This window comes from Epinephelus lanceolatus, chromosome 24 (assembly GCF_041903045.1).
Source record: "Epinephelus lanceolatus isolate andai-2023 chromosome 24, ASM4190304v1, whole genome shotgun sequence".
Lineage (NCBI taxonomy): Eukaryota > Metazoa > Chordata > Actinopteri > Perciformes > Serranidae > Epinephelus > Epinephelus lanceolatus.
The window spans coordinates 5,061,518-5,075,495 of NC_135757.1; the positions used below are offsets into that span (position 1 = coordinate 5,061,518).

At 42.7% G+C, this 13,978-nt stretch overlaps 1 protein-coding gene across 2 annotated transcripts in view; it reads left to right on the top strand.

Annotated features, from left to right (window-relative positions):
- LOC117250046 (activin receptor type-2A) overlaps window positions 1-5,754 on the top strand; it is a 70,624-nt gene extending 64,870 nt beyond the window's left edge. For both annotated transcript variants that reach the window (XM_033616012.2, XM_033616013.2), the window contains 5 exons: window positions 2,466-2,611; window positions 2,710-2,824; window positions 3,354-3,492; window positions 3,585-3,715; window positions 5,191-5,754. In XM_033616012.2, coding sequence (XP_033471903.1) covers window positions 2,466-2,611; window positions 2,710-2,824; window positions 3,354-3,492; window positions 3,585-3,715; window positions 5,191-5,385 — 726 coding nt within the window. In that variant the 3' untranslated portion in view covers window positions 5,386-5,754. The remainder of the gene's footprint in view (window positions 1-2,465; window positions 2,612-2,709; window positions 2,825-3,353; window positions 3,493-3,584; window positions 3,716-5,190) is intronic.
- Window positions 5,755-13,978: the final 8,224 nt, after the last annotated feature.

Below are 13,978 nucleotides of genomic sequence, written 5' to 3' on the forward strand. Positions count from 1 at the left end.
TGCATCACTATTACATCTCTCTATTTTATTCTCTTTATTATTTTATTTTATTTACTTTTTTTATTTACATATATACAGTACAGGCCAAAAGTTTGGACACACCTTCTCATTCAATGCGTTTTCTTTATTTTCATGACTATTTACATTGTAGATTCTCACTGAAGGCATCAAAACTATGAATGAACACATGTGGAGTTATGTACTTAACAAAAAAAGGTGAAATAACTGAAAACATGTTTTATATTCTAGTTTCTTCAAAATAGCCACCCTTTGCTCTGATTACTGCTTTGCACACTCTTGGCATTCTCTCCATGAGCTTCAAGAGGTAGTCACCTGAAATGGTTTTCCAACAGTCTTGAAGGAGTTCCCAGAGGTGTTTAGCACTTGTTGGCCCCTTTGCCTTCACTCTGCGGTCCAGCTCACCCCAAATCATCTGGATTGGGTTCAGGTCCGGTGACTGTGGAGGCCAGGTCATCTGCCGCAGCACTCCATCACTCTCCTTCTTGGTCAAATAGCCCTTACACAGCCTGGAGGTGTGTTTGGGGTCATTGTCCTGTTGAAAAATAAATGATCGTCCAACTAAACGCAAACCGGATGGGATGGCATGTCGCTGCAGGATGCTGTGGTAGCCATGCTGGTTCAGTGTGCCTTCAATTTTGAATAAATCCCCAACAGTGTCACCAGCAAAACACCCCCACACCATCACACCTCCTCCTCCATGCTTCACAGTGGGAACCAGGCATGTGGAATCCATCCGTTCACCTTTTCTGCGTCTCACAAAGACACGGCGGTTGGAACCAAAGATCTCAAATTTGGACTCATCAGACCAAAGCACAGATTTCCACTGGTCTAGTGTCCATTCCTTGTGTTTCTTGGCCCAAACAAATCTCTTCTGCTTGTTGCCTCTCCTTAGCAGTGGTTTCCTAGCAGCTATTTGATCATGAAGGCCTGATTCGCGCAGTCTCCTCTTAACAGTTGTTCTAGAGATGGGTCTGCTGCTAGAACTCTGTGTGGCATTCATCTGGTCTCTGATCTGAGCTGCTGTTAACTTGCCATTTCTGAGGCTGGTGACTCGGATGAACTTATCCTCAGAAGCAGAGGTGACTCTTGGTCTTCCTTTCCTGGGTCGGTCCTCATGTGTGCCAGTTTCGTTGTAGCGCTTGATGGTTTTTGCGACTCCACTTGGGTACACATTTAAAGTTTTTGCAATTTTCCGGACTGACTGACCTTCATTTCTTAAAGTAATGATGGCCACTGGTTTTTCTTTAGTTAGCTGATTGGTTCTTGCCATAATATGAATTTTAACAGTTGTCCAATAGGGCTGTCGGCTGTGTATTAACCTGACTTCTGCACAACACAACTGATGGTCCCAACCCCATTGATAAAGCAAGAAATTCCACTAATTAACCCTGATAAGGCACACCTGTGAAGTGGAAACCATTTCAGGTGACTACCTCTTGAAGCTCATGGAGAGAATGCCAAGAGTGTGCAAAGCAGTAATCAGAGCAAAGGGTGGCTATTTTGAAGAAACTAGAATATAAAACATGTTTTCAGTTATTTCACCTTTTTTTGTTAAGTACATAACTCCACGTGTTCATTCATAGTTTTGATGCCTTCAGTGAGAATCTACAATGTAAATAGTCATGAAAATAAAGAAAACGCATTGAATGAGAAGGTGTGTCCAAACTTTTGGCCTGTACTGTATATATATCTTTGTCTATATTTATTATTATCATTGCTTTTATTTATTTATTTTATTGCTTAGATTTTTTTGCATCACTATTACCATCTCTCTGTTTTATTCTCTTTATTTATTAATTAATTTTATTTTATTTATATATATCTTTGTCTATATTTATTATCATTATTACTTTTATTTATTTATTTTATTACTTAGATTTTTTGTATTACTGCTACCATCTTTCTATTTTTTTCTCTTTATTTATTATTATATTTTATTTATCTTCTATATTTATTCTTACTATTATTTATTCTATTTATTTTATTACTTCGATTCTTTGTATCACTGCTACCATCTTTCTATTTAATTCTCTTTATTGATTATTTAATTTTCATTTATTATTTTTATATATATTTTTCTATATTTATTATTATTACTTTTGTTTATTTTATTACTTATTAGATTTTTATTTATTTTTATATATGTCCTTTTCTATATTAATTATTGTCATTAGTATTGCTGGTGTTACTATTATTCATCTATTTATTTTATTATGTCTTTTTTATTTAATTTTTATAGTCACTTTAATTCTCTTTCAGTCACTCCATGCATTGAGTCATAGGCTTTAAGAAGGCTATTTAGAAATAGGCTTTAAAACTTTGACGCTGAACGGATGATTCATGTGTGCCCTAAAAATTTCAAGAAAGAAAATTATTTAAAAAAAAAACATGAAGGAATAAAAAAAGAGAAACTTATTCACACATCTTTTCCCATCATTCCCCAGGGCTCGATGACAGACTACCTGAAGGCCAACGTGGTGTCGTGGAACGAGCTCTGCCACATCAGTCAGACGGCAGCCCGCGGCCTCGCGTACCTCCATGAAGACATCCCGGGACACAAGGACGGACACAAGCCCTCCATCGCTCACAGGTTGCGATAGCTTGGGATCATTGTAACACCTCCTGGCGTTGTACCGTCAGAGATGTGTTAGACTGAAGGTGTTTCCCTTGTTTGTTTCTGTCTCTCAGGGACATTAAGAGTAAGAACGTGCTGCTGAAGAATAATCTGACAGCCTGCATAGCTGACTTCGGCCTTGCCCTGAAGTTTGAGGCGGGGAAATCTGCGGGGGACACACACGGACAGGTACGGTTTACAGATAAAGTTATGTTTCCTGCCTTTGTAGGTTGGTTTAACTGGCATCCACATGCTCCTGTGTGCTGTAGGGAATATTACTGAGTCACCATTATAAATATTGACTTGTGGAAGTACCTGACAGCGCCTTAGGGTGGCAGCGTGGGCCACAAATCAGCAATCTGGACTTGTTCTGTTCTCACACTGGCCTCAAAGGTGTGTAAAATATGTCTAAGTAGCTGCAAACATCTGTAGGTGACGATGTGTAGGAGAGAAACATCAGGATAATGTGGTTCAAACACTTTTAACCTCCCAGTTCACCAGCTCCGTGTCACACAGGGATCAGCTTACATGACACACAGCTTGATGTATCTGCCGACTAAGCAGTAACACACCCCTCGATGACACGCATCCCTTTTCGCCGTGTCAGCCCATCTGTGAAGTGTGTCATGAGTTTCCTCCTCCTCCTCGCTGCCTGTGCTTGATTTTCTGCTCATGTCCCGCTGCTGACCTTTGACCGTTTACACTGCTGCCTTTGTAGGTGGGGACGCGGCGCTACATGGCTCCTGAGGTCCTGGAGGGAGCCATCAACTTCCAGCGCGACTCCTTCCTGCGTATCGACATGTACGCGTTCGGCCTCGTCCTCTGGGAGCTGGCGGCGCGATGCACTGCCGCTGATGGTAAGGCAGAGAAACAATTCGTCCTCATTAACGCACACTGTATGTAACTCCAGATTACTTGTAATTTTTGGACACGTGGTTGTGCACAACAGGCCCAGTGGACGAGTACATGCTCCCGTTTGAGGAGGAGGTGGGTCAGCATCCGTCTCTGGAGGACATGCAGGAGGTCGTGGTTCATAAGAAGCTGCGGCCCGTTCTGCGAGACTGCTGGCAGAAACATCCGGTGAGCAACGAGAGGACTCGTTAGTTGTTGCTGTCGAGCTGGACGGTCACTGGTTTGATTCACTTAAATAATCTGTTTAATTTTGAGTCATATAATCAGGTTGCACCAACAACTGAGTCGACTGTAACGTGGTGTTCCAAGTCCGACCTAACAGTTTCACCAGTTGCAGCACCTAGATTTAAAGATATAACTCGTCTGTATTAAAATGTCTTAAATCGACCAGACTAACGTTGTATGTCGTGTCGAATTGCGTACCTACATTATCGCCAGTGCTTCCAACAATATTCAAACCCAGAGAAATCTGTAAGTTGAACTGAGGACACAACCGGTGTTATTTTGTTGCCATAGCGTGTCATAAATGGACTTTTTGTCCAGTTTGAAGCCACATCGTTGTTGCTCCTTTTTAAGTATATGTTTTAGCCGTGTGATGGATTTTAGTCTTTGGACATCTGGATCTGAAGTTATCAGAGAAACAAGCTGAGCTAACGTTAGCGACAGCTTAGCTACAGCCACTGCCATGCTGAACAGCATTAGAGAAACAGCGATTTTTAAAGTGCAAGTGTTGAATTCAGCGTTCTTACTGGCTTCAATCACCCGGTCCATTCGTTTTTAAGAGGAAGAAACCTCTCTGGATAATTCGGCTTTCAGTAAAAATCTCCTGAACATCTGGATCTTGAGTTATCGGAGGAAAGAACGAGCGCACATTATCGGGAACTGGGCTAACAGCCGTTCCAAAACCAGCCCAACAGCATCAGAGAAACACTGAGTTTTAACATAAAACTGCTGTATTCAGTGTTTTTACTGGTTTAAATCACCATTTCTTTCGGAGAGGTAGAGACCTTTGTGGATAAGAGGCTGTACACATGCTGTGTTTTTGCACCCTCAAATTCTTTGTTTTTAATGTAGACGCGTGGCAAGTGCGCTCAAACGTCAGAGCGACAGCTGCGCCTGATACACACTTACAAATAGCGCTCACTGGAAGATCAGCTCTGCACTCAGGATTTCAGGTAAACAGGCTATGATGCGGTGCTTGTTAAGGCTACTTAGCAACCTCAGAAGCAACCTGCTGCCGCTCTCCTGAAAGCTGGCTAAAAGAAAAAGGTAGCGCCCGATTTCGCGTTTTCCAGGCGTTTAAAGACACGGCATGTGTACGGCCTCTAATTCGGCTCCCTGTAAAGACCTCGTGAACGAATGTCTGAGCAACGCCTGCACTGCTGAGACCGAGACAGAGCGTATTTCAGACCAGGTTGGGTGGTGCAACCGATGTAAAATCCAGTAACAGTTAAGATCAGGTGGTGCAAACAGATTTGTATTTGATATCTTTTTAAGGCAGTGTCGTGGAGGAAGATGTTGAGGAGAATAAATCATGTAGTCATTTTGCATCCCCAGAAAATATCTTTAAGCCCAAACCAACAAAATAGGACCTCGTGCCGCTCTGTCAGGCGGTGACGTTGACCCTCTGCTCTGTCTCTCAGGGTCTGGCCATGCTCTGCGAAACCATCGAGGACTGCTGGGACCACGAGGCCGAGGCTCGCCTGTCTGCCGGCTGCGTCGAGGAGCGCATCGGTCAAATGCAGCGCCAAGCCCCCGTCATCGGCCCCGAGGAGATCGTCACCGTCGTCACCATGGTGACCAACGTGGACCTCCCGCCCAAGGAGTCCAGCTTATGATCGGCCGGCCGACCGTCCGCCGCCGGATGAGCCAGCAGAAACACGGATCAACACGAGGGGGATGAGCAGCCGACCCTGGTTGGTTGGCGTTGTGTTTTTTTTTTTTCTGTTGTTGTTGTTCCTTCTTTCCGTTTTTATCTCCTTTTTGTTTTTTTCTTTTAAGTGCGGGCCGCTACTCGCGTTCAGGAAACCCCCTGCGCCCACCTCACCACATCGGTCGATATCCACCTCATTTTGATATGTGTGCCTGAGGATTTTAACATTTTAAAAACAACTCTCTCATCCCGAGCAAAACGATTCAGGATTAACGACAGTGACAGTGCTGACATGCTGGGACGACGACGACACTCAACACTTTTATCATGTATTGTTTTTTTATACATACACACACACACACACACACACACACACACACAGGAGGGCGACCTGTTGTGCTCGGTTTTTCTACGGAGAGAGAAGACCCGGCGGAGAAATCTCACAGTGCATTTTAGTGTAAAAAACAAAACAGAAAAAAAAGAAAAAAGACGAGCACCTGGCTCTCTACATTTGCTGTTTTCTCGTGTGCGTTTTTTCTGAAGAAACGACTATCGTTCTGCCAATAAGCAACGGCTTCTGAATGTTTATAGTGTAATGCTGCTGTACATAGTGTATTATGGACCCAGACAACTTGGTAATCAAGCTTATTTTAAAGGGGTGAGGGGGAAGGGGGGAGGGGGGGGTCCATTTTCAAGCATTACGACGATTTAAAAAAAACCATAAACCTCCTTCAACCAGGTATACCTCAGTTCAGATGGACACAGTTTAAATTAGTCCCTCTCCCTGTATCACAGTCATAGCTCACAACCTCGGCTCTCCATGACACCCAAACAACCTGCTGTCAGCCGTGACGCTCATGGGTAATGTAGTCAGCAAAGCCTCGATACACATGGCCATACACACACCAAGTGTTTCTCCCTTTTTCCTCCCCTTTCTCAGTCTTTATGATTTCACGACTGAATAATAATCCTTGTTGTTGTTTATTTCTCTTCTGATAATGGGAAGAAAAAAAAAAGCGTCCCCCCCCCCTCCATGATGAAGTTGTCTTTTAAAGTTTCCGTTTTTGGTTTGCCGTGTCAACTGTCAACGGAGTAATAATACCTATCGCTGACAAGACTCATTTTGGCCGTGAGATCTGGATATACAGAATATTTGTATTTATATCTCTCCGGATTAGCGCTGGGTACCGACTAACTCAATTCACACACATGCTGCGAGGTCGTCAAACTCTTTTGTGAAAAAGCAGATTAACAAGTAGATCACCTGACATGTTTATTTTAGGAGATTTGAAGTGCAGTTTTTTCCCGGTGGTACCCAGCCCTGATTCGGATTTATACCTGTATTTAGCTGAGCCAGCTTGCTTTTGATTTGATTGCACACATCTCTTTTTTTTTGGATTACTATCAAGAGTTTCTGCTCTCTTTTGATACACCTCAGGAATCTTTGCTACTCACCACCTCCTCACATCCTCCTCTTCCTCATCCACACCTGTCTCAGACTGGAGTACCTCCTCTCTCTTGCTGATTCTCACGCTTCCTCTTTCTCTCTTCCTCGCCTCGTCTCGACTTGTGACGGTTTAGCCGTGCTCTCATGCTCGAAAACAGTCTGTAATCAGCTTTTAATTGAACCTTGCCCGTCTCTTTACAGGTGTTTATTTAATTCTGTGACTGAGAGCAGGTTAGCTGCAGCAGGTGTTTCCACGCACCTGTTTTTATGCACATTTTCAATTTGCACATACAAAAACGTGAGCAGAAAAGCCAAGAATTGGATTGCAGTTGCTTGGGAAGGTGGAAAAGTTGGTGTATTGTAACGTTAACAGGTAAATGCAGCTAAATACAATGGAAACAGATTCAGCTAATAGATAATAAATGATGACGTAGCATCATTCGTCTTAAAGAACCAACTCCCAATATTAGCATAACTGTAGTGGATGGAAACCCAACTAGTGTTTCCACTTTTGTAAACTAAAATGTCGGCCCAACATTACTCCACACGACTTATTTTCCTCATGTGATCGATTGATTCGTCGATTGAGAAGTAAATTAATTGGCGGCTTCGTTAATAACTGAATACATTTTTTAGTAATTTCAAATTTTTTAAGCAATAAAACCAAATGTTTGCTGGTTTTGTGCTTCTTAAATGCAAGAATTTAACGCTTTCCTTTGTGATATGACAATAAAATTAATGGCTTTGGTTTTTTTTGACTGTTTGTCGGATAAAACACCACTTGAAAACGTCACTTTGGGCTTGTGACAAAACGATTTACCTGTTCATCAACAAAATCATGACAGATGAATTGATAATGAAAATAATCATTAGTTGCGGCTTAAACTCCGGTCTAATCTCTTAAAGTAACTACGATATTCAAGTACTCAAATTATTAAAGAGTACTCTGAAATAAAATATTAACGCAAGAACAGGAATTTAAACTTATTTATTGAACGATCAGGCTTCAATGAGCTGATTAAACCATGAATTCAAAGTAAACATAAGAGAAAAACCAGCAAACTTTCTGTTGCTGCTGTTACGCAGGTGAGACGCAGCACTGACGGACCCTCTCCAGAGCTGCTCTCGTCGTCAGTTTAACGTCTGAGCTAATTCAACAGCAGTGGCTAACATCCAACACTGAGTTTTTTAACAGTCCCAACAAACTGACACCAACACTGCTCGACTCTCTCGTTAAACCCGTTAACCCTGTGAAGCTAACAGTTAGCTCTGCAGCAGCCGTCTTACGATAAACAGAGTGACAGCGAGAAAAGAAGGCTCTGAGCGAAGCAATAGATTACACGCAGCTGCACAACGAACTAAGATTTTACCTATTTTAAATAGTATATTAAATAAAATAAAAATCACGTTCACATGTAGGAGATTGAACGGATACTGACGTCTAAATCAAAATGTCGATGTCCTCCTTCAGAGTTAGATGCAACTTGCTCTTCAGATTCAACAGTTTTCACAAAATCAGTAAAATAAAAAAGATAATCTGCCGCTCAGGTGCAGTTTTATCTTCCCCACGCAGAGCTGAAATTAGTGTCAGCGTGGCTAACTGCAGTCAGACGAGTCGAGACGAGGCCTCTCTCTTTCTTCTCTTTCATCCTGGTGCCATTTTTACGTATCCACATTAGTTACTCTTGTAGATGTCAGGCAAAACGGATGTATCTGTCGTTGTTGCGAAGGCAACAGCGACATTTTTGAGTCTTTATTTCTTCTGAGGGACATTGAACACTGGTGCCGGCAGACCTGCAGTCTCTCCTCAAGCTTTGGGACGGTTTCACAGGAGGCAGTTTAAAATCAAGCGTTTTAAAATCAAGCGCTGCGTTTGGAAATGAGTAAAACACGAAGAAAGCTTCTTTCTACAGAACCATTTCACATTCAGGGTGATTCATAATTATGAGTTCTTTTTAACAGGGTTAGCATTTTAAGCTAACGTTGTACTGTAGTACATGATGAAATAAGAGCAAAGGAACATGAAATTGATTTGTGATTATTCTGGACAGGGGAGTCAAAGCAAATCCTCATTCTGCACAGCAAACATCAAGTCTATAATTGAGCTAAATATTTGTTGAGCACTTACATGTACCCCAACTACTCTGCCATACATGCTGTATTAGTTCCAGTTTTGTAACAACAGTATTTTTCAGACTTTACAGGGCCAAACTAGACGAAAACTAACAGCTGATGTGACGAACAAAAGGCAGTTTACCACCAAATATCACAGGAACTATAAGAGCTCAAACAAAAGTTCCTTGTTTGCTTCCTGCTCGACCTCTGAAAGACGAGACGAGACTACTGCAACAACACAGCAAACCTGAAGGAAGTCAAAGCCATCTTGTTATTTGTAGCACGAGTTCAATATTTGCATCAATATTGCTTCCTTTTGCTGCTGCTGTTTTTTGTTTCCGATTCAGAACAGCCATCGTCGAAGGTCCTCGTGAAGCGTAAACAGTCAGGGACGATCAGTACTGCAAACTCCAGCAGCCCTTCAATAAGCACTACCTCACTCGCAGGGATCTCTTCGGGGTAGAAAGTGTGGCAAATAAACCAAAATCATCACAAGGTTCTTTTTTTAATTTTAAAATGTAAAAAATTCCTTCAAAAAGTTCTGGTTTGGGGGGGATTATTTCTTGGAGTAAACTCCCGTATTTCCTGTCAAGTTCGAGACTGACAAGATGGAAAATAAGGCTAAAAAGAGGTGTCATAATTTTTACCATGATGCTTTATCTTTTGTGAAGATTTTCTGTTAGGCCCTGATCAGACAGAGCATGTTTTGGCAGCGTTTTGCTTACTGCTTTTGCACTACTTTTGGAGGACGCCTCGAGTTGAAAAAAGAATTTTACTCAGAACGGAAAAGCGCCGGACGTCACTGCCGTTTTTTACCATTGACCGATCAGATGAATTAAGAGGTGGTAAAGTACATGGTTTGTGCTAAGCTATCAACTCATGTTCATTGCGCCCTGCCAGGCAAAATCCAAGATATAACTGAACAAACTGTAGCCTCGACTACTTTCTAACGTTGTACCAACTGTAATTAGGCCCGACGATTCACAGCCAATAGCCAGACTGTCCCGACTCATCCTAAAATAAGCCTCAAACCAGCCATGATCCAGGAAGCTCCTGGACTTGCTGGTTGGACTTCCAATGATTTCTCCTCTGTCTGAGGATCCCATGATGAAGCTTTGATTCGTCCCAAAAGATCAGATCTGACCCTATGTGAATCTGCAGTTTCCAAGCCTGAACCACGGCAGCAGACAATTAAAAACCCCGGTTCCTCAACACCTGACACAGACCTTGCTGACCTGGGCGACATCCAAGGCCGATATGACTCTTGCATTTGCGTTTTCAGTCATTCTGAGGTAGGCTAGCAGCATTAAGAACCTCGTCTAAGGGTCCACACTGGATATGTGTTGCCCCGCCCTGACCGGGAGTCGAACCCTGATCTTGCGCTCCAAAGTTAGTCAAAATCAGTCTCTGTCTGATCGGGGCAGGCTTCAACAAAAAAGGCAGTGGAGTGCGCCTCGATCTGGAAGACAATTTGATAACCAGCGATAACGCAAAGGAAAAACACCAGTATTACCACTTGTGTCCCCGAGTTTGTGTCCAAAATTGTAAAACTCATCAGTATTTCTGCAGCCAAGTACATCTTAAAAACAGCCTCCAAATGTTGGTTGCCAAATTGGTTGATAGAGTCGACGAACTTGTCAGCCACAGCAAAAAAAAAACAGTGTCAGCGTTTGGTTGGCGGTCACCTCCCAGTACTGTAGGTAGACGGTGGAACATCTTCAGTGTTAAACAGCTTGAGTTTAAACGTGCGCCTGAGAAACCGACCCAAACCGACAAATACCATTCAGGGATTCAGTACTATGCTTTTCTAAGTTCTAGCAAGTTATATGCAACCAGTGCCGCAAATTACCCTACACCTCTGTAGGATCAGCTGCAGGAGTGACTTTCAATATACACACACACAAATAACTTGTAGCATTTTAATTTTTTTTTTTTTTTCTTTTTTTAATCCGTGACCTTGCATATTGATATGTTGTATTTATTTTTTAATTTACAGGCCTGAGGTTTTGGGGATCGGAGCTCAGGTGCAACTCGGAATAAAGTTGTAAGAGTTGGCACGATTTATGGTTGTTGTTGTTGTTGTTAGGGGGGGTTGGGGGGTGGGTGTTCAGTTGTAATTCAGGAAATACTTTCATTAATTCAAAAAGAAAAGATATAAACTGTAACGTGCTTCTTTCTATTCAGTCTATGGACAAAAACGACCGAGAATGAATGTTCTTCAGACTCCTGGATTCCAGTATTGTGTGTACTTTGGTGGATTGAGCCCGGCCCTGTGTAACTTTAGGGGGCTCTGGGTTTGGCTGGTTTCGTGTGATTGTGCCCTGTCGCCGTAGAAACTAGTAAAGCCGATGCACTCTGAGATCCATTCATGCGCCTTTCAGTTCAGCCTGCTGAAGACGTGAACCAGTACCTGCTCTAAGGGCAATCAACTAGCAGGTTAATCTTATGGTCCAACCAGAGAGACAGAACAGTACAGGCAAATTTTGTGCTTTATTTTGTTGTGGTATAGTTTGGATTTTTTTAAGTGAGGTTCTGTGAGGTACTTACTCATCGTCAGTGTATTACCTACAGTAGATGTCAGTCGGCACGCCCCAGTTTGTAGAAGCAGGCAGTACCGACACGGTAAGACATATTTTAGCCACCTAAAAATCAATATCAGTTTAAGTGTACGCTACTTTTAGAGAGTCATAGTTACTCACGCCATCTTATCTTGTGCTTCTCCGCGCCAAAAGCCAACACGACCTTTGCACAAGACTCAACAAACGCACTTAACTGCATCCTGTAGAGTTCCTAACATTCGGCCCACCCCTCAGGTGAATACCCCAGGCACCGTGAGGATACTACCCTGATGCAGGTAGTGGGTCTTGCTGAAGCAATGTCATCGGGAATGACTGTCCTTGGGTCTTCCCTTCTAGACCCAAGGACAGTCGGGACCGTTACCACAAGCTTGACACACCCACTTGCACGCCAGTGCTCTTGGGTCCAACTAACTAAGACATCTGGTCCGTTATATATCCTCCGAACGTAGGGTCTGGAGTTAAGGTAAAACACCCTACCCTCCAAGTTGACTCTAGATCCAGAGTCTGGGAACAATGGTGAATTACGCCGTGGGCGGGTGCTACATGACGGCCACTCAAAGCAGCAGTAAAATGTATTTTAGACACCTAAAAAATCAATATCAGATTAAGTGTATGCGATATTTTCACCTCTTAACCGTTCTGTCAGACAGCGATTTCCACAGGGGAGCCAAAGCTGTTACATCATGTCCCATGTTAAATCACTGTTTTTGTCAATGGAGTCTGGTGATGCAACAGCTTTTAGTACATTGCTTAGCTTCTGTGTCTGAAACTGCTGTTTCTCCAAACTAGGGGTGTGCCGACACGTTTTTGCGGTATGTAATACACTGACGATGGATAAATACCTCGTACAACCCCACTTCAAAAGATCCAAACTATTCCTTTAATTGTAAAGCTCCCAGGTAGGATTTGAACTTCACAGTCCTACTGTACCAAAATAAGGGACAACTTTTGCTTCTGGCCAACGTAAGCTCCAAGTGAGTCCATGCTCTGTTGGTCTTCGTCTAAAACGCTTGCCTTAGGCGATTGGAGACAATCTTGGCAACCATTTTGTCAGTCCAATCAAACCTTGTTGCTTCCCCACTATCTTAGTAAAACTATTCGGACTCAGCTCAATCTAAACATGGTCCTGACATTGTTGTTTTAAAGGCGCATGAATGGGTTTCCTCAGCGTGCAGGCTTTACGTTTTTCTACCTCGACTTCCTCTAGCCCAGCACCTCACATTGCTGTGCATATAAACTACCAGTGAAACATTTGTGTCTTGTTGCCCCCACTATTTTAAGCAGTCTAGGATCTGTACAGACATGAGAACATAAATACCTGTATCAACTATATACTCTGAGCTGAATCTTTATAAGTGCGTGTTGAACTTCAGTGTTTCCTCTACATTCATTTATACTTTTCTTGTGTTTTGACTGCAGCCAGGCTCGACCCGGCTGCGTAAAAACTCCTCCTTCACGATGCGGAAAATGACTTTAAGTTGAGCTTTGTGTAAGCTAAAAGCTAGAGGCTCATTGGAGTACTTTGTAAGGCATCCAAGAAAGCACTTAAGGGTTCCTTGGCAGAACAAAACTACTAGGGCGTCCCACAGGGCGCCCACTCGGGTCCCCTCACAGTTGAAATTTGAAGACTCCCTAAAGCTCTTGAAGATCAGTTGCAATACTCCACATGTGAAAATGCAATCACCCACTACAGGTATTTCATTCCAGCATCTCAATCTCCTCCTTTTCCCACTGTTGATAAGAATTTTAGAGGAAACATTGAACTCCAATGACCTCGCCGCCAAGACTGTCCCGTCTGGTGGCCAGGCCCTGAAATTTCTACAGAAAATCCAAAAACACTACAAGCGTTTTTGACCCCACATTTCTCAAGGCTCTCGAGTCGCAGCGCTGATCCAGGATCTGCCAACGCGGCCTCTGACGACGATGATGCTCACATGGTTTCTGTTTTTTGTTTTTTTTAAGGCTGGAAGAAACTGATCATTTTTAATTTGGTCACGAAGCTTCAGTGGGTTGTGTAAAATAAAATTGTTGTTTCTTTACTCCTGATACATGTGACTGTACATTTTGTGTTACTGACTAAAAGATGTGAAAGTAGGACAGGAAACGGAAGACTGGAATTTGAAACTGGAAGCATCCCGCTAGAGTGAGTTTTTACCAGCTGCAGGGGTTTTCACGCCGACCTCTGATCTCTCAGTGAATTAGAGGAAAGTATTATAGCAGAGAAACCCTCCAGAAACCTTGGATACATCATCACAGAGGAGACTAAACTGATCCCTGATCAGCGTTGTGACTCGGCCGTGGTTTTTATCAGCTGAAGTGATCCACGTGATGTAAATAAATGTGTTTTTAGATTGTGGATGTTTGTTTTTCTTTCTTTCCATTGACAGAATCACACTTGTCCTTCAATCGGGTTGATC